Below are 22,580 nucleotides of genomic sequence, written 5' to 3'. Positions count from 1 at the left end.
GGAGTGCATGGGCAGCTTGGGAGGCAACACCGGATCTCACAGAAACCCTGGTCGCCCTCACCTTGGAGCCTGAACAGATCAACTCAGATGTCCATGTCCAAAGACTGGAGCGTATGGTCGTCATCATGTACAGCAAGAGCTGTGGCTCCAGTCGAGTAGATGAAGCCAGACATCGGCTTTTCTCACACGGTACCAAGTCCCTTGAGAACCTGCCTCCCACCCAAGCTGCACTGATTCAGCATGTCAAAAGGGCACTACTGCAGGCCAGCTTCTACTGGAATCAGGCAACCTCCGTCCAGCAAAATATCCCAGCGTTCAGTATGTGGGGCTGGTACTGGGACTCCACGACCAAGACTTGGGAACCTTACTGGACCATCTTGTAGATGCCAGTAAAGCCTGCGCCATCCTCCTCCGCTGTGGCTGCAAAAAGTCATGTCGTGGGTGCTGCAAATGCTGTAAAGCTGGAGTCCGTTGCACCTCGATATGTGGATGTGAGGGTGCCTGTACCAACAATGAGGGTCAGACGACAATATTTGAGTATTCTGGTTGTGTGATTAGGATAAAACAAAAATCCACTCGTCACCTCAACAGCTACTATCCAAAAACAGTCGCCCTGGTAAATCAAAAGGACTGAGAACATATACCTGATAACTTATCCCCCCCCCCCCCCCCCATGGACATAATTACTACTCACTTGTACATATTGTTACTGATCGCGGTTTAGGATGGTGTTTGCCGAGCGAAGGCTCCGCGACTGAACAGTTGTTCCCCGACTCACCCGATTCACCCAGAACTTTGGCCGTATCGCACCGCAGCTGCCCAATCTGGAAAAGACTAAAACGACGAATGCAAAGAGGAAGACGAATAAGACGAGAAGACGTACAGAAGAGTAATGGGATTTATTATTTACACAAGCAAAAAGAAAGCAGTCACGTTTATTTACAACACATAAGACGCAGGTGACACAGTGCAAATACTAGCTTATACAGACTTAATTAAATACCCAGGGACAAGACACACAGAACAAACTCACGTACACAAGAAGGGTGGAGGAAAGGCAGGAGGTGGATGGCTGGAGGGAGAGGAAGGTCCAAGGGGGTCCTGCAGCACGATCGGCGCGTTTAGCAGCCGCCGTTCCTTCGCGGCCCTGCTCAAAACCGCCGTCCAGGCCCCAAGCGGCTGTTGGGTGTTGTTGCTGCTGTGGCCGCCGCTTGCTTTGCCAGGACTCGTCTGACTCGTCTGGTCCAAACCCTCAACTCAACAACACTCTTGCACGTCTCCCTGTCCAACCACTCTTTCTCTCTTGGTCCAACCACTCTTTCTCTCTCTTGGTCCACTCACTCCTCACCACCGACTCTCCACGCTTCTTGCGCGCGCGCCTTTATAGCGCCTCCAGCGATCAAGCCGCCGGCCTTCAGGACACGCCCATCGGTGTGCTCACCTCGGCCCTGGTTGGTCACGCGACCCTCTGGCTCCGCCCTTGATGACGACGGGCGGGCACGCCCCTCTTCCCCGACCCGAGCACATGTTCAATGGTGGTTTTGGAGGGGATGTAATTGGCAATCGAGGCTTGGCAATGACGAAAGGGGATGTGAAAGGAAATGGAGATTTTGGGGATGGGAATGAAAGGGGATCTATTCTCTTTCACTGGTGCAATGGAGTACTTCAATTAATGGGAGACACAGCCTTACTCTAAAACACAGAATAAGATATAACTATCGAACAGGGGTATTCTATTATTGGCTGACGTGTATGCTTGTGGACTAATTATGGGATGCCCTTTCACCTTTACACAGCTCCGGAGGCAGGGGGCGCAGAATAAACAATAATAATAATTATAAAGCACACAATCAAAAAAATATACAGTCCTCATATCCGCAACACTGCACCCTCCTCCTCTTAGACACGTCCCGGGCCTACAACTTTTATTTAGTGTGACACGTAGGTGTAGTTCCCTCTACTTTTAACCTGACCCTGAGTGCGACAGTTTTAAAACATAAATAAATGTGTCCCGCTGCTCCATTGCACCCTGCCTAACAGACATACGCCCACAGTTAACCGAATTGCGGAATTGTCTTCAAACTATACACTGACGGTGGGGAGCATTATTTACACTTGACGCTACTTTTATTTACAAGACTAACCCAGGACCTGTAATTGTTCTTTCTGGGGGGGAGACAGTCTGCTCTGCATCAATGCACCATTAAAGCACCCAAAAACGCACCAATACACACCCAAGCACCAATCGGTGCAGTCACCATGGTTCATCAGTGTTCAATGATAAAAATAACCAAACAACCCATAACCCTGCAGGTGATCTCTTGCTCTTCGGCTCCCTCTGCTGGCTATTGTTATTTCTTCCAGTTGTTGTCATTCCTTTGCTTTGCTTACTGGCGGCCTATTTGTATTAAAACTTGCACCCAATGTGGCCATTTTTATTTTCTTTATTTATGGCCCACAGGGCCGACTACGTGTGGTTCACCTGTGGGGCATCGGTGCCCTGTGGCCAAGGTCCGCCAGCAAGATTTCGGGCCCTCATGGCCGGTTCCAGCAGAGGGGCCATGCCCCAACCCATGGGGTCCATAAGTGGTGCTCGGCCACAGACATGTGGTCCATAATGTGGTGCATCGATGCAGACAGCTGGTTCTGAGAGTTCCGGGCGCACAATGGCCGACTCACGCACGCTCCCCTCGGCGCCCAATGGCGCACAGGTCATGTGGGAGACAAAAGGGGGACAAGAGAAATGAGCGAGGGGTAAGGTCACAAGGGTACACGTCAATAAGGCAATGCAAGGCGAAATGCTTACGGAGAGCGAAGTGAGAAAGCTCGTCCCTACCGTACGTCACCCCCCTGTCACCTACACTACCCTTGCCCTTACCCCATATGTACAAAATCTACACATTTACAAATTTGTCGCTAATGTCTCGTCTCCCCATATTTCTCCAATACCAAATTCGTCACCACAATCCCTCTAACCAAAATTTGCCATTACCCAATTCATCATCAATCCTCATAAGGAGGAAGAGATGGAACAACAAAGCACAATGTCACACCCACGTCATGATGCGTCTCACAATCCAAAACATTTGCATCAAAAATAATTAAACATGGCATGGTGTGGAGGTACCTGTCACCTCAGGTGAGTGGATGTAGATGGTGCGAGGAGACTCCAATCCTAACTATCCTCTAAATGACTTTAACACCCTTTGCACTACCCGGGGTCTTTCCCTGCCAATCCATTGGCCAATTTACAGTATGGGTTCTAAAAACCAATTCCCATTGACCAAACTGTGGTGCTTCTCAATTTGGGGTCTCACTCCCCCGATTCATCTCCCGGTGCCCTTGCACAATTTCTGGGCTGCGACGTGTAGCTCTCCCAGCAGGTCTACCCACCTGCACACCTCCACCACTGTAGTTGCCACCCGAGCTTACCTGCTCCTTACCTAACCTATCTAATTTGGGAAGGCCCCTCCTGGCTCTGTCACCCCTTGGTGCCCTCTGGCACTGGGCTACCCGGGTCCGTCCTCCGGATCCTCGGGCCCCATCCACAACTACCGGCTCCCAGAGCCCACCTGCGGCCTCACCTGGCCGACATCCTCACAGTGGTGGAGTGCCCAAACCAACTACACACACTAACAGGCTACACGCCCAGCCATTTCCACAACACTAATGCACCCATCCAAACATCATTCTTCCACTCGCACCACAGATGCCAATATCCAACCACAATTTACCTATACCCTCTACCTAACACTTACACTACCCGCCCCGGTTATTCGTGATGGGGGTCCACTCTTCCCCCATTCACACCTTCGCACCATCCACTCCACTCCACAGTTTCCACCATACCCACTCCACTACCATCCATTCCAATACTCCATATATTCCACACTCCATGTATTCCACACACCTGTTGGTGCACACCTGTGCACTCACACCTGGTGCCACCTGCACCCTCCTTCCTTCCTGGACCATTTGGTCAGCACAACACCCATCACCTTCACTCACTCATACACTGCTCCATCCACCTGTTCAGTTGCACACCTGTGCAATCACACCTGTTCAATCCTCAACCACACGGCATCATCTCTTCTAACTACTCCCCTCTGAAACTTGCGCTTCCCAGTCGTCCCTTTAAACTATTGCGCTCCCTCGTCATTATCATCCACACTAATCTACCTGCGTCCCCACTACAGGTATCATTGTCACTAACTAATCTTAACGTCACCTAATGTCATCTTCTAGGGCCCTACACACAATATCCTAACCCACCCGGGCTAGTTTTCACTGCCATCAACCCCATAAACTATAGCGCATTTGCCCCCCGTTTGTGAGGGATGACAGAGTTGCCATCCCACCACATCGGGGAGGTCCTACTATCAATTTGGCACACCAAATTTCAGCCAATCAAAAATTTTGCCAATCACCGTACCAATCATCAAATTTTGCCTTTTTCTAATTTTGGGTCCAAAACACTATCCTCATCACCCGTCTACTTATTAGAACCTCTCGGTGCGCCAATTCCCTTCTAAAGCTCGGCTTCGTACAGCCGAGCAATGAATGCGGGTTGTTTTGTGCCAGCGGCTGGATACGTCCCGCATTCGGGGCAGGGACGGGGGCTTACCCGGGCCGAGATCCCACGCACCACCTCGGCGTGGAGCCATCCAATGTCCCGATCTCGACCTGCCGGCACGTCTCAACAAAAAGTGGTCGCCATGACGACCCTTCCTATCGAGCTGCCCGCTCCGCCTAGTTGAGCACGGACGCGGCCGTTCCAAGCGAGGCCCAGCGTGGATCGCGTACGGCGGTCCTTTCGAACCCGCCGTGGCTCGGATCCCCGCTGGTTCTCGCGGCACGCGAAGCCCGGCACGCACCGAGGGCCCGATTCGGCTAAAAGTCGCTCTAACCGCTAACCCGGTTACCGTCGATGCTTCACCTGCATGCTTACACGCATACGCTACCCCTTTCTTCCTCATACATCCAGCCGTCTCCCTGCTCTTGGTCGTACCTTCTCTAACACACCCAGGTACACTCATTCCGCTCACTGACTTGGTCACACACCTGACCACCGAGCACCTTGGCACACATTCGTCGCTCGCACACCTCACCAACACACCTCTTTGCGCCCCTTCCTCGGTCACCTCCTCTGTGACAAGCACAGGTGTGCTTTCACTCGCACACCCAACCACGTGCCTCACGACCAAGTCAAGTGTGCATTCCCACACACGCTCTACCATTCCAGGTGTGCATCCTTCCATTCCAGGTGTACATCCTCGCTCACCTGTCACAACCAACTCACGCTCCGTGTCACCCTCACTACTCTCACCTCCACTCTCGGTCGCGCACTCATCCTTACTCTCGACAGCGCACTTTCCTCATGCACCTGTCCTTTCCACTCACACGGGACCCTTCATCAACGCCCGGGTGCCATATCGATCCCAATCGCGCGACAATTCTTTTGCCGCTAAACATCCTCCTGCAAAATCTACCCGCACAATATACAGCACGACTCACCTGGGGGATCCTTTTCTCCACGCGCACCTGCAAACTTCCATTCGGGTTAAGCACAGCATCGTGATGTGAGCAGGGACTTTGCACATTTTCCATTTCTCCCTGCAATTCCCGGGCTACCTCCGTCATCTCTTCAATTTTAATTCCCAGCACTGCTTTTTCTTTATTCACCTCGACGACCATTGGTTTTAATAAAATTCCCTCTACCTCATCGGTCGCCGGCTTTTCCAAACCCCGTGTCGCGATTTCTACCCCCGTCATTGTACCCGTGCTTTCCTCCGCTTCGCTCAACCGGCGCTTCTCGACCCGCTTTACCTCCTCGTGCACCCCTGGGACCCTTTCGCCCACCATGCGATCCATGGTCTCCCCACATTTTTGCATGCGGTCACCCATTCTGTTGGTTATTGCTTCAATTTGGTCCCCTATCCTGTTTTCCATCCCTTTGAAATTATCGTCTGTTTTTACCATAAAGGCCATCATCTGTTTCATAAACAGGTTCCAATTCATTGGCATCTCGGGTTCGGCTACCGCGACCATGGGCGCGGCTAAATTTGGTGCCGCAACAACCATGTGCGCGAGGACGCCATTTTGTGCATCTGATACCCCCTCAACCACATCCTCCATATACATTTCCCCGAGGTCCTGGGTCGATTCCACCCCGTCTATCTCTAGCTCACCCACCGGCATCCGATCGCCTTGACCAGCCATGGCGCGATTTCAAAATTCGGGTTTTTCTTTACAACAAAACAAATTTCGGCAGCTTGTAATTTTGAGCGCGTTAAGCGCGCTTCGGGTCCGTATCTCACTCCCAGACACCAATTGTTACTGATCGCGGTTTAGGATGGTGTTTGCCGAGCGAAGGCTCCGCGACCGAACAGTTGTTCCCCGACTCACCCGATTCACCCAGAACTTTGGCCGTATCGCACCGCAGCTGCCCAATCTGGAAAAGACTAAAACGACGAATGCAAAGAGGAAGACGAATAAGACGAGAAGACGTACAGAAGAGTAATGGGATTTATTATTTACACAAGCAAAAAGAAAGCAGTCACGTTTATTTACAACACATAAGACGCAGGTGACACAGTGCAAATACTAGCTTATACAGACTTAATTAAATACCCAGGGACAAGACACACAGAACAAACTCACGTACACAAGAAGGGTGGAGGAAAGGCAGGAGGTGGATGGCTGGAGGGAGAGGAAGGTCCAAGGGGGTCCTGCAGCACGATCGGCGCGTTTAGCAGCCGCCGTTCCTTCGCGGCACTGCTCAAAACCGCCGTCCAGGCCCCAAGCGGCTGTTGGGTGTTGTTGCTGCTGTGGCCGCCGCTTGCTTTGCCAGGACTCGTCTGACTCGTCTGGTCCAAACCCTCAACTCAACAACACTCTTGCACGTCTCCCTGTCCAACCACTCTTTCTCTCTTGGTCCAACCACTCTTTCTCTCTCTTGGTCCACTCACTCCTCACCACCGACTCTCCACGCTTCTTGCGCGCGTGCCTTTATAGCGCCTCCAGCGATCAAGCCGCCGGCCTTCAGGACACGCCCATCGGTGTGCTCACCTCGGCCCTGGTTGGTCACGCGACCCTCTGGCTCCGCCCTTGATGACGACGGGCGGGCACGCCCCTCTTCCCCGACCCGAGCACATGTTCAATGGTGGTTTTGGAGGGGATGTAATTGGCAATCGAGGCTTGGCAATGACGAAAGGGGATGTGAAGGAAATGGAGATTTTGGGGATGGGAATGAAAGGGGATCTATTCTCTTTCACTGGTGCAATGGAGTACTTCAATTAATGGGAGACACAGCCTTACTCTAAAACACAGAATAAGATATAACTATCGAACAGGGGTATTCTATTATTGGCTGACGTGTATGCTTGTGGACTAATTATGGGATGCCCTTTCACCTTTACACAGCTCCGGAGGCAGGGGGCGCAGAATAAACAATAATAATAATTATAAAGCACACAATCAAAAAAATATACAGTCCTCATATCCGCAACAATATATTGATGCACGTACTGGTTGTTAACTGTATCAAAAGGAATGGGGTCTACTCTTCTATTTGTAGAATTGTTTCAACAAAAATGACATATGTAAGATACATCGGTTGATTGTTTTCACCAGTTTAATCTTAACTCGTTCCTACAACTCCACACTCAATCTGGGTGAAAATGTACGTTAAATTAAATTTTTTGGATAGCGGCCATATTGGTAATATGCAAATTAGAGTGCTCTAGATAGATTCAATCATATCAATCTGAGTACTCCAATGTGTTAGTAATGCTCAAAAAGCATAAAATAGACACGATGTTTGCCAAAAGAGTCACAAGTTATGGTAAAACTCATTTTGGGGTAGTTGCCATCTTGGAAATATGCAAATTAGGGGTCCAGACACACCCAATCGTAAAGATAAGCATTCCAACGTGTTTCTAATGGTCAAAAAACATAAAATAGACACCACCTTTGTATTTGTAGCTCATCTGGATCAAAAGTTATAGCCGAAACCTTTATCGGGCGGCGGCCATATTGGATTTGGCCGCCATGGTGACCCCGGGGGTCGCCGGCTTGGGCGCTCTCGCTAAATCATTAGAGCATGCCCTGAGCTACATCTGGGCCAAATTTGATGCTTTTAGACTGATTTGCACGAACTTAGCCTCATATCTCCCTTAGTCCCTCGACTATGACTCGACTGTGAAGTGGGCTTTATCCACAAAGGTAAACTATAAAAGGTTGCCTCATTAGCAACCTGAATTGCTTCAAGATGGCATGATCCCCCACCCCACCCCCCTTTCTGTCCCCTGTTCCTCCACAACAACACAGTGCTTCATTACCAACACGCGGTAAGCCTCGCTGTAGAGGTGGAGGTAGAGGTGGCGTTTAGGGCCCGCTTGAAGGCCTGCCTTTTTTACAATGAAAAAAGGTAAAAAGTCAAACATTTGAACAGCCTTGGACGTGCACCTTGACCCCATGGCCAAGGCACAACGTCAACAAGGCTGTCCCCATAACAATACACATGCGCCTCAACCCCAAGGCTGAAGCACATGGTCATTCAAACGCATGCATCATGCCCCCGAAGGGCCACAATGCATGGTCATACAATTGGGACCACTCCTCTCAATAGGAGTAAGACCCCTTAATCCACTGACAGGGAATTTACTCCTGTCAGGTGACTGCACCCTGGGCAAGTAGCCTTGCCTGGGGCGCAAAATAGAGGTAGAGGTGGGGATGGGAGGGTATTCTCCTGACCTGTTGCCTTTCAATTACTTCCTGATTCTGAAGATGAAAGATTAATTGCATGGAATTCAGTATCGGGCAGTGGATGTGATTGAGGTTGATCAGGTGCACGCTGTGAGTCCTGACTATCATCATGCTGCTGTGTTCTGCTGCCAGCGAACGTGTTTTTATCTTCCGAGTGTGGCGTGCAGTCGTGAAGGGTAAACTGCTTTCAGCAATGCGAGCATTCATTTTATCGATTTTGTCTCGGTCAATAAAGTCGCACATAAAACGTTTGGAATGGCCATGTGTGGCCACCGTTATGGCCGCTTTCTTTTGGTGCCTGTTTATGGACTTTAGAGATTGCTAAGTTTGAATTCACTGTCGGGATATTTTGAACTATTAGATTAAATTGGATTTAACTTTTGAATTTGTGAATGCAATCTATATACCAAATCAATTGAAAATGAGCCTCTCCACCCCACTGCTGCCCCTCCCCTCCCAACCACACGCATGCACACACACACATGCACACACAAACATGCACACACATGCACACACACACACACACATGCACACACACACACACACACACACACACACACACACACACACACACACACACAGACAAACACACACACACACACACATGCACACTCCCAGATTTAAACAGTTTTGTGCATTCTATATTTTCCTTTGTACCTTGTAAAAAACACTTCAATTCCTGTCAATATAATTTTGATTCATGCAAATTATTGCCTTTCAGAATAAATTATGGCTCGGGAGTGAGAATGAGCCCCTGACGGGTTTCAAATGGCGTGGAGGAAGTGAGCGAGAGACCACTGGTATCGAGATCTGGAGTGACATCTTCCTGTCGCGTCGAGCCGATGGAACTCAGGTGAACCAGCCCAGCCACACAATGCACACCCATGAGCAACCAGTGACAGTAACGCTCGTTTCGGTCCCGAGTAAACTGTTCTTAATCAGAATGTCCCTCGTTATAATTCGCACATTTTGGATGTTCTATCCGGTTTTCTGATCCGATCGCCACCGCACTTTACTTTCTTGTGATAATTTAAATCCATTTACTGTTGACTTTTTTGCCTTGTGAAACATGTGAAACAGTTCCACGGAAAGACAGGCAGGGTTCGTATAAATGGTGATTGTTTGCACACCGCCTTGCCTGCGTGGTACAATTTATCCATCATGTTTATTGGTATAATAAATCACAAAGTAATATCCTGAGTGACTCCCTCTTGTCTGAGCTACCTGCCCTGGAAGAAAGTATTTTCAACTGACGAGGCTTTTCTTCTCCGCTTGCTGCTGAAAACCCACGTCTGGTGCAAGCAGAAACCCGTGTTTCTTAAAATGATGCCACTGGAGCTACTTTAATAACAGCATGGCTTTGGGTGGTGTCAACGGTCATGTTTTTGAAGGACTGCTTTTTCTGGAGGTCATTCTAATGTAATTACAGTGTAATTTCAAAACCAAAAAAAAAGAGGTCGACAAACCTTTGTCTCTGTTCATGTACATTCTGATTTTATGTTAAATTAAAATAGCTGCTCAATGACAAAACGGCAACAACAAAAACTTTGTCACTGTTCGAGCTGTCTGAACCACCTTTCGAGGCCATTTTCCCTGCAGAGCAGGGGTTGGCCTTATTCGGGCACTATGGTCCCCTTTTTGAAGCAATGTTGTATGGTTCGGATGCCCTTCCTGCCGCCAACCCTGTTAGTCGCCTCTTGCGACACACTGGGAATTACCAGTGAACTGGTACTCAATTTTCCGACCTCAGAAGGATGACAGGCTGAGTCAACCTCACTGACGTTAATTCAGCGATCACCCGGGATTTGAACCAAGGATCCTCGGATCCCAAGCAGGCACCCCAACCGCTAAGCCAACACCAGGCTATACTGTTCGAGCTCAGTCTACGGCTGATAAATTGTTTAAAAGAGAATACTGAAGAGCTCCTTGTGGGTATGCAAATCCAATGGCTAGAATGGATTTTGGTTTGAGATTGGGATTTCAAGCATGCCTTTGAAATTGTCAACCTTTTGTGTTGCTCCTTATTGGATGGCAGGATAGCTTGGTTTGATTATATTGTGTTCACCTGCATTTCGAAATTGACAAATGGATGGCAGTTTCAGCAGGGGTCGCTACATCGTGGAACTCCTTCGAAGACAACATTAGGCTGTGGGTAGCATCATTTGCTGGGGAGTGTGGGGGGGGGGGGGGGGGAGGTGGGGAGGTGGGGGGTAGCGGCGCACAACTGTGCCGTTGATTCAGTGCCCCTTGTCGGTTAGAGTAGGAATTGGGATTTTGTCAGGGTGCTTGCAATAGTTCGCCCGCTCTTTGTGAAGGACACCGTGCGACCTTTAACAACCACCAATTAAATTGCTTGTGCAGTATGACGGGTCACCCAGTTTAGCGTCCATCCGAGGGAGAGCACACATTATGATGATTCGTCTTTTCTGTGAAACACCAGGATGACAGTTGTTACGCATTCGTCACTTCCGTTGTTGTGGTTTTCATCCACTGTAAACATTTTTGATTCCATGTACTATTATTGTTTTCAAAAGGTTTATTGTTTATGAACTGTTTTCAAAAGGTGAAAAAGTTAGAGTTAAAAGAAACCAAAAACCGGATCGGGAACCGCGGACAACGACGAAGAGGAAGAGGAGAAAAAGAAGGCGGAGCGAGTGAGTCGGACAAGAAGAAGCCGAGCGGCGTTGAGGGTTTGAGCCAACGCTAGCGAACGGAGGTCACTAGCGAACTTTTGGGTTTCCCGGGAAAGGGATTCCTGCGACAGAGTTGTTATCGCTGTGACAGATCAACCTGCGTGTCAGGTTTTGCAGTTGATTCCGAAGAGAATCGTTGGACTGCCGTTACGTCTCGAACACGGGCCGTCAGCCATTTTGACTCGCGCGCTTTGCGCGTCGCTCAAGGTTTCTTTGCTTCGCTTCAGCCGTTTTCACCGCATCCAGACGTGGATCTGGCGTGTGTGTGGGTAACGTGGATTTTGAAGGTAAATCTGAGGTTCGCCGATTGTGAGCCGTGAAACGTCCATACCCGAGGGTGTGATTTCCCAGTCGCCTGGAGGGCGCCTTTGGATTTCCCAGTCGCCTTGAGGGCGCCTTTACGCAGCTTTGGCCGCGTGACTGTGACTATCATCCGAACGGGATTCTGGTCTCGATTAGACATCGTTCTGACAATCGCTGGAGCGGATCGACTTTGGCTTGAAACCGGAATCAACCTTGGTAGAAAGCTGGGAAAGAGACATTGCGAATGTTCTTCTTTCACTCACTTGGAGCACAGTGAGTTATATATTACGAAACTGATGGTACCATCATAGGGTATAGATTGATTGTACTTTTGATTACTATTATTGTTGTACTGTTATTCTTGTGTGATCTTAATACAATATTTGTTTGTTGGTAACAATTGGTGTGGCTTCACCATTGATCTTTGACATATAGAATAACACATTTTTCTGCCGTGACTCCTCTCGGGGCTCGGAGGTACACCGTGACCAGGGGGTTGGGGAGGAGCACGTAACACAGTTTATAGCTGAGCAGAGATCCAAACCGAGGCCTCACAGCTCAGAGGCAAGTGTGCACACCTTTCGACTATCATGTCAGCCATTATAATCCTGATCATGTGCTGCCTGGTAATGTGTAGTGCTCTGTTTTTCCAATTAAGAAACATATTCCCTCACCCCAGCAGTCAAAAATATCCCTACTGTTTGTTGTTTTTTGTTCTTGGCTTTGTTTGTTGAAGTAACGACACTGCAATGCATTATAATAAATAATCAAATGATTTTGGAAGGTTATGTTGTGCAATGTTTGCAGTCTCACATTTTGTCTTTAATCCACTCTGATTTGCTTATGTTGTGCCAATGCATGAAGATTGCAGTACTGCTGATGGATACACAGGGAGCTTTTGACAGCCAATCGACAATTCGGGACTGTGCCACTGTTTTCGCTTTGAGCACCATGATGAGCTCTGTGCAGGTCAGTGCAATTTGTTCAACTGAAAAATCCTTTTAGTTTGACTGGCTTCTCATTCCTTGTCGTTGTATGAAAGGTCATTGTCATATAATTGTCATGAAAAGATAGGCCCCAAGGGTTGCAGGTCATGAACCTCGAGCCCCTCTGCCACTCTTCCCAGGACTAGTACAAGGACCGCCAAGCATCTAGGCCTCTTTAATGACTTAATTTGCCAGAATAAGCTGACTGTGCTTAAAAAGGGCAAGATAAAGTGACTGTCTATGACATTATTTTCGTTAAACAAAATGGCAATGAAGAAGAAATGTAGGGAGAGGCTGAGAAGCGAGAAATCAATGAGCACTGCTGCTTTTGCAATAGTGCTCGTACATTGCTGACTGTGCATGAGGAGAAAGAAGCAACTGAAAGAAAAACTCCGGATGGAGAGAAGGCTGGCTCAGGAAGCATTGAACAAGCTCCTCTTGAAACTTTGTGCAGATGAGCGTTTGTATGCTAACTTCCAGAGGATGCATCCAACATGCTTTATTGAGCTAGTGGAGCGTTCAGGTGTGCCATCTCACCTGCAGAGCGAGTCGCAATAACTTTGCATTTTTTGGTATTCCGCTTGGAATGGGATTTACTGCTATAGTCATACATACTGGCATGATCTCACCTCAAATCTATGAGCTGGGCTTTTCTCTTTTCTGAACAAAAGTCTGCCATACGGACCCTTCTGCTCAAAGTCACTGAAAGCTGAAGTTTAATTGATCAATACATTGCGCCGCGTTGGCTCCAACCTCAAGACAAAGGTAACACGGAAGGGCAATGTCCACCATGAGAACAACACCCAGGGATATTCAGGCGGTAATGTGCGCTCGGTCGCAGTGCACACTTTTGATACAGCGACCTCAGTCCGGAGGCACATGTGGAAGAGAAACTTTCAGGATAATTATTTCCCTTTTCACTACTTGAGCAACACCAACATTCCACTAAGTAATGTGCAGAAGATTGGTTGCAGGTCTTTCTCCAGCCATGCTCATGCACCTGAAAGTCTGGATTTAAACAAATAATCCAGGTGTGCTGTCAAGTTGGTTCACATGTTGCATCTTCAGTGGATGGCACAATTCCACACTCAAGGGTTGAATGGACAAGAACACAAACACAATACAGTACAAGGACACTGTACCTCAACATTGCAACAGCACAAGAAGACCATTTTAATCTAAATAACATGTTGAATGCATCACTCGCAAGCATAGTGCAGACTCCATGATGCTGCACCCCTTGGTTATAGCACCCCTTGGCTATAGCACCCCTTGGTTAAAGCTGTATTGGATGTAATCTTTTTCTTTTTTTTCAAGTGTGCCATCAATTTATGAGATGTATATATGGTGGAAATATTAACGCCCCCCCACCCCCGGCCCCTCTTCACCCATAATCCACATCTCCCAATATTTCCCTTATCTCTTCACCAGTTCCGATACTCCACTCTCTCCCTCTCTCTCCTTCCCTCTTCCTCCCTCTCTCTCTTCCTCCCTCTCTCTCTCTTCCTCCCTCTCTCTCTCTTCCTCCCTCTCTCTCTCTTCCTCCCTCTCTCTATTCCTCCTCCTCACTCTCCCTCTCTCTCTCTCTCTCTCTCTCTCCCTCTCCCTCTCTCTCCCTCCCTCCCTCTCTCTCTCTCCCTCTCTCTCTCTCCCTCCCTCTCCCTTTCTCTCTCCCTCCCTCTATCCCTCCCTCTCCCTCTCTCTCTCTTCCTCCCTCTCTCTCTTCCTCCTCCTCCCTCTCCCTCTCTCTCTCACTCTCTCTCTCTCCCTCCCTCTCCCTTTCTCTCTCCCTCCCCCTATCCCTCCCTCTCCCTCTCTCTCTCTTCCTCCCTCTCTCTCTTCCTCCTCCTCCCTCTCCCTCTCTCTCTCGCTCTCTCTCCCTCTCTCTCTCCCTCTCTCTTCCTCTCTCTCCTTCTCTCTTTCTCCCTCCCTCTCCCTTTGTCTCTCCCTCTCCCTCTCCCTCTCTCCCTCCCTCTCTCTCTCTCTCCCTCCCTTTCTCTCTCTCTCTCCCTCCCTCCCTTTTCCTCTCTCCCCCTCTCCCTCTCTCCCTCCCTCCCTCTCTCTCTCCCTCTCCCCTGCTCTCTCCTCCTCCCTCTACATCTCTCCCTCTCCCCTCTCTCTCTTTCTCTCTCTCACACACACTCACATGCGCACACACTCCTACACACATTCTTACAAACACACACACACTCTCTCTTTCTCTCTCTCTCCCTTTCACTCTCACACACATACGCGCATTCGCTTCCTCGTAATCTCACCCTCGCATTCTCTCCCTCCCGCACTCTCCCTCCCGCACTCTCCCTCCCGCACTTTCCCTCCCGCGCTTTCCCTCCCGCGCTCTCCCTCTCGCGCTCTCCCTCTCGCGCTCTCCCTCTCACGCTCTCCCTCTCGCACTCTCCCTCTCGCACTCTCCCTCACACACACACTTACTCTCACACCCATCCTCTTTACCCTCAATTTAAATTTTCTCTATTTCGCTTCTCCTCCCGCCTTCGCTCCAGCAATCATATCCATAAAAAAAAAAATGATGGCTCAAAATTACTTCAATTCACTTTTTAAAATTCTTTTATTTGCAGGTTTATAATCTGACTCATAATATTCAAGAGGATGATTTGCAGCATCTACAGGTACCAGCGTGTGTAAAAGGTGTTACTGGAGCCTTCTATTACTAGATAGATAAAAGGAAAGTATATTTAAACCTGGAAAATTGCTCTTTTCTAAGTTTGTTGCACATATCTCTCATACTTGCAAAAAAGAACATCTTCCTTTGCAGTTTATTACAGGTTTTAGCTACGTGATGATGTAATCACACACAGACATTTAGAGGGACATTTGTTGTTGAGAAGGAAGGCATTTTAATTGTTATATTAGAAAATGACATGACAATCATGTCACATTGACCATTTTAATGATATATTTTGATGTTGGTAATGTGGATATTAAATATGAACATTTCATTATTCCGTAGATTCTCACTTGAGATGCTTTGTTATCCCACGCACACAAAGCGAAAATAATTTCTGTCTGTCTGTCCTTTTGTCTACAAACATTGGTTTATGATTGAGGAACCACTCGATTTTAATTTAATGTTATATTTTGAACACGAATCGGAATATGAATGTGAACTCAAACGTGTAGCTTAGCAATACCTCAGCTCTAGAATTCGACCCGATAGCACATGTGCTGAGAGGAATGAGATAATTTTTACTTGCAACATGCCACAGGTCTACAAGAGCTCCGCGTGGTTGGTGTTGCTGTTGTGGTTATTGTTGGACGGTCGATTTTTGAAATGCGCACCCATTGGTCGGACAGCTGTCGGACTCACCCACATTTGTCGCTTGACTCCACCTACCATGGCCCCCAGCCAAAATAATATGGTCACCGTCTTGATTGTCTGATAGGCCTAAGACATCAAGCCTGCAGGCCTCTGTAATTATCCACTGCCCAGGTTTGTTGCGTCAGATTTCCATTGGCTTTGTTTGGGTCAAGTGCTACTCACGATGAGGGATCCCAAAAACGGCACATATACCTCCCTAAAAAAACAGTGTTACCTAATCTTTGAATGGCCCCATATTTAGGTTGGACAAACCATGACTGTGACAAATCAGCTTGTTCTGATATAATCATGAGAAGGATCAGAGGTGTCCAGTTAATCTTTTAATCACAGAGGCATTCCTCTTCTCCAATGGCTTGATCTCTGATCATCAATTTGGTTTCAGACCTGGTCACTCTACTCTGGACATGCTGCTTCTGCTTTCTCAACAATGGATGGAGGTCCTCAACGCCAAACAGGAAATTAGAGCTGTCTCCCTTGACATTTCACGTGCCTTCGATACGGTCTGGCACCCCGCTCTGCTCACCAAACTCTCCTCCTTTGGTATCTATGGAAATCTCCACGCATGGCTGGCGGACTTCCTCTCTGGTCGTAGTCAACGTGTGGCCCTGAATGGGTTTCTCTCATCTCCTCCTCCTGTTCAGGCTGGAGTTCCCCAAGGTAGTGTTCTGGGCCCTGTGCTTTTTCTGGTCTTCATCAATGATCTCTCTGACTCTCTTGAAAATCCTCTCTATCTCTTTGCTGACGACTCTACTCTCTGTCGCTCCATTCCTCATCCCTCAAATCGGCAGTCTGCAGCCTCCTCACTCTCTGCAGACCTGGACAAAATTACAGACTGGGCAAACAAATGGAACATGTCTTTCAATCCTGATAAATCTCACACTCTTACAGTCTTACGATGTCTCTCCGAAAAGACAGACTGGAAAACCCTCCCATCCACTTTCTGAATAATCCTCTCCAAGAAGTTCTGTCACTCAAGCTTTTGGGTCTCACTATTTGCCATGATCTTTCCTGGGAAAACCACATTTCAAATCTGGCCTCCAAAGCCAGTTGCCGACTGGGCATCCTCCGTCGTGCGAAGTCCTTCCTTGGCACACCTGAGCTCCTCACCACATACAAGGCTTTCATCCGCAGCTCTATGGAATACTGCTCTCCCCTCTGGTCTGGTGCTCCTGCCTCACACCTAGCTCGTCTTCACGCTGTTGAAACCAAAGCGTTCAGAATCATTGGAATCTCCCGCGATGAAGCTAACTCCAAGGGCCTTTCACTCACTCACCGCAGGCAGGTTGGTGGTCTTTCCGTCTTCTACCGACTCCTCTCTGGCCTTGCCCCCCCCAGCTCTCTCTGGGCTCTGTCCCCCAAATATTCCTACAGGTCGCACAAGATCTGCCTGCAACCCTCTTATGGTTAAACTGCCAAAATCAAGACTTTCTGCTCACCTTCACTCCTTCATTCCTCTTTTCTCCCGCCTCTGGAACAAACTCCTTCACTCTCTTCAATCCCACTCCACCCTCCAGGTCTTTAAAACAGCTGTTCACCACCATCTCTTATCCCCATCCAAAACCTTGATCTTTTCTACCCCCGCTAATTTCGGTCCCCTTGTGTTTTATACCCCCCCCCCCCCCCCTTCCCACGCCTCCTCCCCCCAAGCCCTCTCCCTTCCACACATCTCCCTGCTCTCAAATGTTGTGTTTGTGTGCTTCCCCTTCTCTCACCATCATGTCTTCCGCTCCCTCTTTTTATATATTTTGTTTGTCTGGTTGATTTGTTTGTGAAGTAAATGTTAGCTCTTTCACGAGCCTCGATTCAGTATACAAAAAAAAGACAACTAAATGTGTGTTTCCCAATCTTCCCGTTACCAGATTTTGTTGCAGGCTGTGACTACAGTGCGGTCATTCTTGTTTTACTCTGTCTGCCTGTTTGGCCGTCAAACAAAATTGAAAATAGTTTCAAACAGGAAACTTACTGTTTGTAAGGACATCATAAATGACACAAACAACAGGCACGGAAGACCTAATGTAACGTGTTAAATAAGGTGGTGTAAAAGACACTGTGTTAACGGCGATAAACTTCCGGAATTTTTTTTCATGCGACCGTTAAAATCTTAATTTTATTTTCAATTGAACTATACACTTGAACACTGTAGAACACAAATCACCTTCTTGCCGCCTCCAAAAACCTCCAGTTTTTGTACTTGAACATGTTAAATAAGTTGGTGCATAAGATGCTGCATCAATGGCGGTATGCTTCTGGAATCTTTTTATATTACCTTTAAAGTCATTATTTTATTTAAATTGAATTTTAAACTTGAACACTGCACATGCTAAGGTGTTCAATGAACTCTCTAAATTTATTACATTTAATCCAAAAAGTACCATTGTTGTTGTTTGGTGGTCGCTCTGACTGGGTGCTTGCTCATGATTTCTCCTGCGTTTTCACCTCAGCTCTTCACAGAGTATGGCAGGCTTGCCATGGAAGAGATTGTGACAAAACCGTTTCAGGTGAGAGGACAAGCTGGCTTGTTTTGCAAATATTTGTTATTTTTATTTTTGTTCACAGGGTCTCGGGCTCATTGTGGAGCTGAATACACAAACTGCACACGCACATGCACACACATGGACAAATGCATGAAACAACATTGGATATTACTTCAAACAAGTACAGCCACTGAGCTTGGGGGAAGTGACATCATTTCTCAGAGCACTTCTTATTTTTGGTACTTGACAAAACTGGTGGCATCACGTTGAGGCGTAATTCAGATATTTATCATGTGGAAATTAAATTTTTGTGATTATTAAAGCATTGTGGGTACCAGCTCTGCACTCAATATATGGAGTATTTCTTTCATTAAATATTAAATATTTAACAGGTTTATATATCAGCTCACACATTTTTATTTATTTATTGGTAAACCTTCTCTTGTGGATTAATGCATTTGACATTTCTTATTCAAAATTGGTTTAATGTTCATTATTTGCATCAAGTGAATAATGCTTAACCAAACATTTTACCACATGTGTACAGGAGAGCTTGACAGCTCATCCTTGACATGTCTAGTCTGGGTTAGATTGAAGGCCGGAGTAGCATTCATGAGTATGCTGTCCTTTTGAGGGAGCATTCATCTGAACATTTTACCTCTGAGCATTCATTAGCCATAAAAGATTCCATAAGTGTTAAATTCACAAATTCCTGTCCAGACTGCAGAACAAAGCATTTAATTGGCAAACCACCCAGGGTATTCATTGACATAAAGCTGTTTTGGCAGCACTGATGCTCTGGAACGAGTATGGACTCATCCATGAATTACCCATTTTACCATGTATGAAAATATTTGTTTTTTTGGCCTGTTTAACATTCCCATTTGAATCCATTTATTGTGATTAGTCCTAGGTTAAAGTCCCAGATACAATGTTGTTTTTTCCAGTGTCTATTAATGTCCTGATAATTTATAATCTGCTATATTGGCGTCAATAGATTGGCGTCAGGAAGGGCATCCGGCCATAAAAACATTGCCTCAAACAGGGAAGCATGATTGTCATGGGGCCCGCAAGGCTAACCCCCGCTCCAGCGGGGAAAATGGCCTTAAAACGATCATTCATTCATATTCATTTATACTAGCAAATACCACCCATCGCTTCACTGAAAGGAATACCAAGAGAGGAGAAGAGACAGAGAGTGGGGCAGGGGAGAGAGGAGGGAGTGGTAAGAGAGAAAAGTGGGGGAGGGAAGCGAGAGGGATGAGGGTGCAGGAGAGGGAGGGAGAGAAGGAAGAGGGGAGCAGATCGGAGCAGATTAGAATATAATGAGAGCAGATCGCACAAAAAGGTGAAACAATGCTATTTTGTTAAAAAAAATTCACAATTTTCAGAGGGTGGACCAGATGACACCGAGACACTGTATGACAGTGGGGGAGTCACACCGCAGGTGTGTGGGGCCTGAACTTTGTACTTTGATCCATTTACCAGTTATTACAAAGGAGAATAGGATGTATTTTGGGTGTGTTTAGCAGAGAGACACTGCGTGTCACATACATGTACTTTTGCCCATGATTTAACATTGTGCGTAGTGTGGCGTAGCGCAGGTGAAAGAACTGCGTATGTAATACCTTGTCGTTCATTTCACCTTCCCACATTGTAAATAGACATGTGTGAATACCGTGGGGTGGGGTGCTGCACCCCAGGTCTCTCAAAATACCACCCGTCGCTTCGCTGACGGGAGTACCAAGACGGGGGAGTAAGGAGAGGTGTAGGAGCAAGGAGTGGGAGTGAGGAGGGAAAGAGGGAGAGGAAGTGTGGAGAGTACAGGGGGGGTTCTGGACTTGTGTTTGGTAGGGAGAAAGTGGGGGGGGGGGGGGGGAGGTTTAAATTTGAGCTTGGTAGGGTGACTTGAAGGGAAGGGGTCGGAGGGTTTTTGATTTGCATTTGGTCGGGGTTCTTGAAGGGAAAGGGGAGAAAAGTTCTCGACTTGCGTCTGGTTGTGGGACTTGACGGGAAGCGGGGTTGGGAGGAAGGGGGAGGATTATCTTGACTCTAGGTTTACGTTTACCCCCTTACACCTCATGAAGGTATATAATTGAGAGTGGGAGGGGTTGGTTTACCCCCTTATACCTCATGGCTAAGGACGCTTAAGCGAGAAGAGCACTTTGGGGAGGGGAAGGAGGGTGCGAGAAGGGGGGGGGGGGGCGAGAAAGGGGGAGGGATGGGAGGGAGGAGTGGTTGTGGATAACCTCCTAGAATTTCCTAAGCAAGCCGATTCATCAATGTGTTTGCCATCCCTCTGATGGTTGTAAAACTGGACGTCCCTTCTCCCCGGCATGAGTATACGTTTGAAGAACAGCACTCGGTAGAGAGCATACATCCGCCAGCCTGAGCAGTTTACATTTTGTATCCCACTGATAGGCCGGATCTGGATTCGGGCCTGAACCAAAATCTAATCTGCTTGTTCTTGTCACATAACCAACTCGTCCACCAAGTTTTGTCATAATTCATCCACAACTTTTTGAGATAACCTGCTATATATAATTTTTGGCCCTATCAATGGTGAAGAATCACTTAAAATTATCGGATGCAGATCTGGATTCGCATCTTCACCAAAATTGAATCAATTCTTCCTTGTGGCACACCTAAGCTCTCCACCAAGTTTCGTCTGAATCAGTCCACAACGTCTTCCGAGATATCTTGCTAATATAGTGTTTGGCCCTATCTCTCAATGGAGAATCACTTAAAAAATTCTAGTATCTGAATCAAGATTCTGATCTTCACCAAAATCTAATGATTTCGTCCTTGTCCTATACTCAACCACTCCACCAAATTTCGTCTGAATCCGTCCACAACTTTTTGACATATCTTGTTCACAGTCAAACAAACAGACAGACAGGGGTGAAAACATAACCTCCTCCATCCACCTTGGGTGGCGGAGGTAATTAAAAACTCTCATATTCGGATCCGTTTTCGGATATTTATCAAAATCGTATCAATTAGTCATTGTCACACACCCAACATGTCCACCAAGTTTCGTCGGATTCTGTCCATAACTTTTTGAGATATCATGCAATACAGTCGTGGCCAAAAATACAGTATCGTGCAGTACAGAATGTATCGTGTACGTGTATCGTGTATATATCGTGCATAATATATCGTGCAGAAAAAAAAGATATCGTGCAGTACAGTCGTGGCTAAAATAAAAACATTGGCACACCTGCACTTTTTTCAAATAACTTACAAATTTCTCGAAAAATAAGTTGAAATTGACAAAAGTATTTTGTCTCCACAATTCTTTATTTCACTGTTAATATTACAGAACCTTTGTTTTTGATTCAGAACTTCATATATCCTTTTAAATCAGAAAATAAAAAGAAATGGCATTGACAAAATTATTGACACCCGAGACTTTATATTTGGTAGCACAGCCTTTGGACAAAATAACTGCAGTGAAGCACTTCCCATAGCCATGAATGAGCTCTACTGGCAGTTTGCTCCACTCTTCTTATGCAAACTGCTCCAGTTGTCCCGGATTTTAAGGGTGCCTTCTCCCAACTGCTGTTTTCAGATCTTCCCACAGGTGTTCAATGGGATTTAGATCTGGACTCATTGCTGGTCACTTCAGAACAGTCCAGTGTTTGTCTTGAACCATTCCGGGGTGCTTACTAAAGTGTGTTTGGGGTCATTGTCCTGCTGCAAGACCCATGACCTTCGACGGAAACGCAGCTTTCTGACACTGGGTTGAACATTGCGTTTCAAAATGCCTTGGTAATCTCCTGATTTCATGATATCATGCACACATTCAAGGAACCCAGTGCCAGAGGCAGCATAGCAACCCCAAAACATCACTGAACCTGCTCCATGTTAGACCTTAGGGAAGGTGTTCTTTTCTTTGAAGGCTTCATTTTGTTTTCTGTAAATAGAGATGATGTGCTTTATCAAAAAGCTCTAATTTTGTCTCATCTGTCCACAGGACATTCTCCCAGAAAGATTTTGGCTTGTTCAGGTGTGCTTTGGC

General features: G+C 47.2%; 1 protein-coding gene across 2 annotated transcripts in view; it reads left to right on the top strand.

Annotated features, from left to right (window-relative positions):
* LOC137435284 (atlastin-2) overlaps positions 1-22,580 on the top strand; it is a 199,400-nt gene that overhangs the window by 47,141 nt on the left and 129,679 nt on the right. For both annotated transcript variants that reach the window (XM_078785238.1, XM_078785243.1), the window contains exons 3-6: positions 9,488-9,619; positions 12,627-12,731; positions 15,325-15,375; positions 18,527-18,583. In XM_078785238.1, the coding sequence (XP_078641364.1) occupies positions 9,488-9,619; positions 12,627-12,731; positions 15,325-15,375; positions 18,527-18,583 (345 nt within the window). The remainder of the gene's footprint in view (positions 1-9,487; positions 9,620-12,626; positions 12,732-15,324; positions 15,376-18,526; positions 18,584-22,580) is intronic.

This window comes from Myxine glutinosa, chromosome 1 (genome assembly GCF_964187855.1).
Source record: "Myxine glutinosa chromosome 1, kmMyxGlut1.1, whole genome shotgun sequence".
Classification (NCBI taxonomy): Eukaryota; Metazoa; Chordata; class Myxini; order Myxiniformes; family Myxinidae; genus Myxine; species Myxine glutinosa.
Note: the sequence above shows the minus strand (reverse complement) of the source record. Positions and strands in the feature narration are given on the sequence as shown.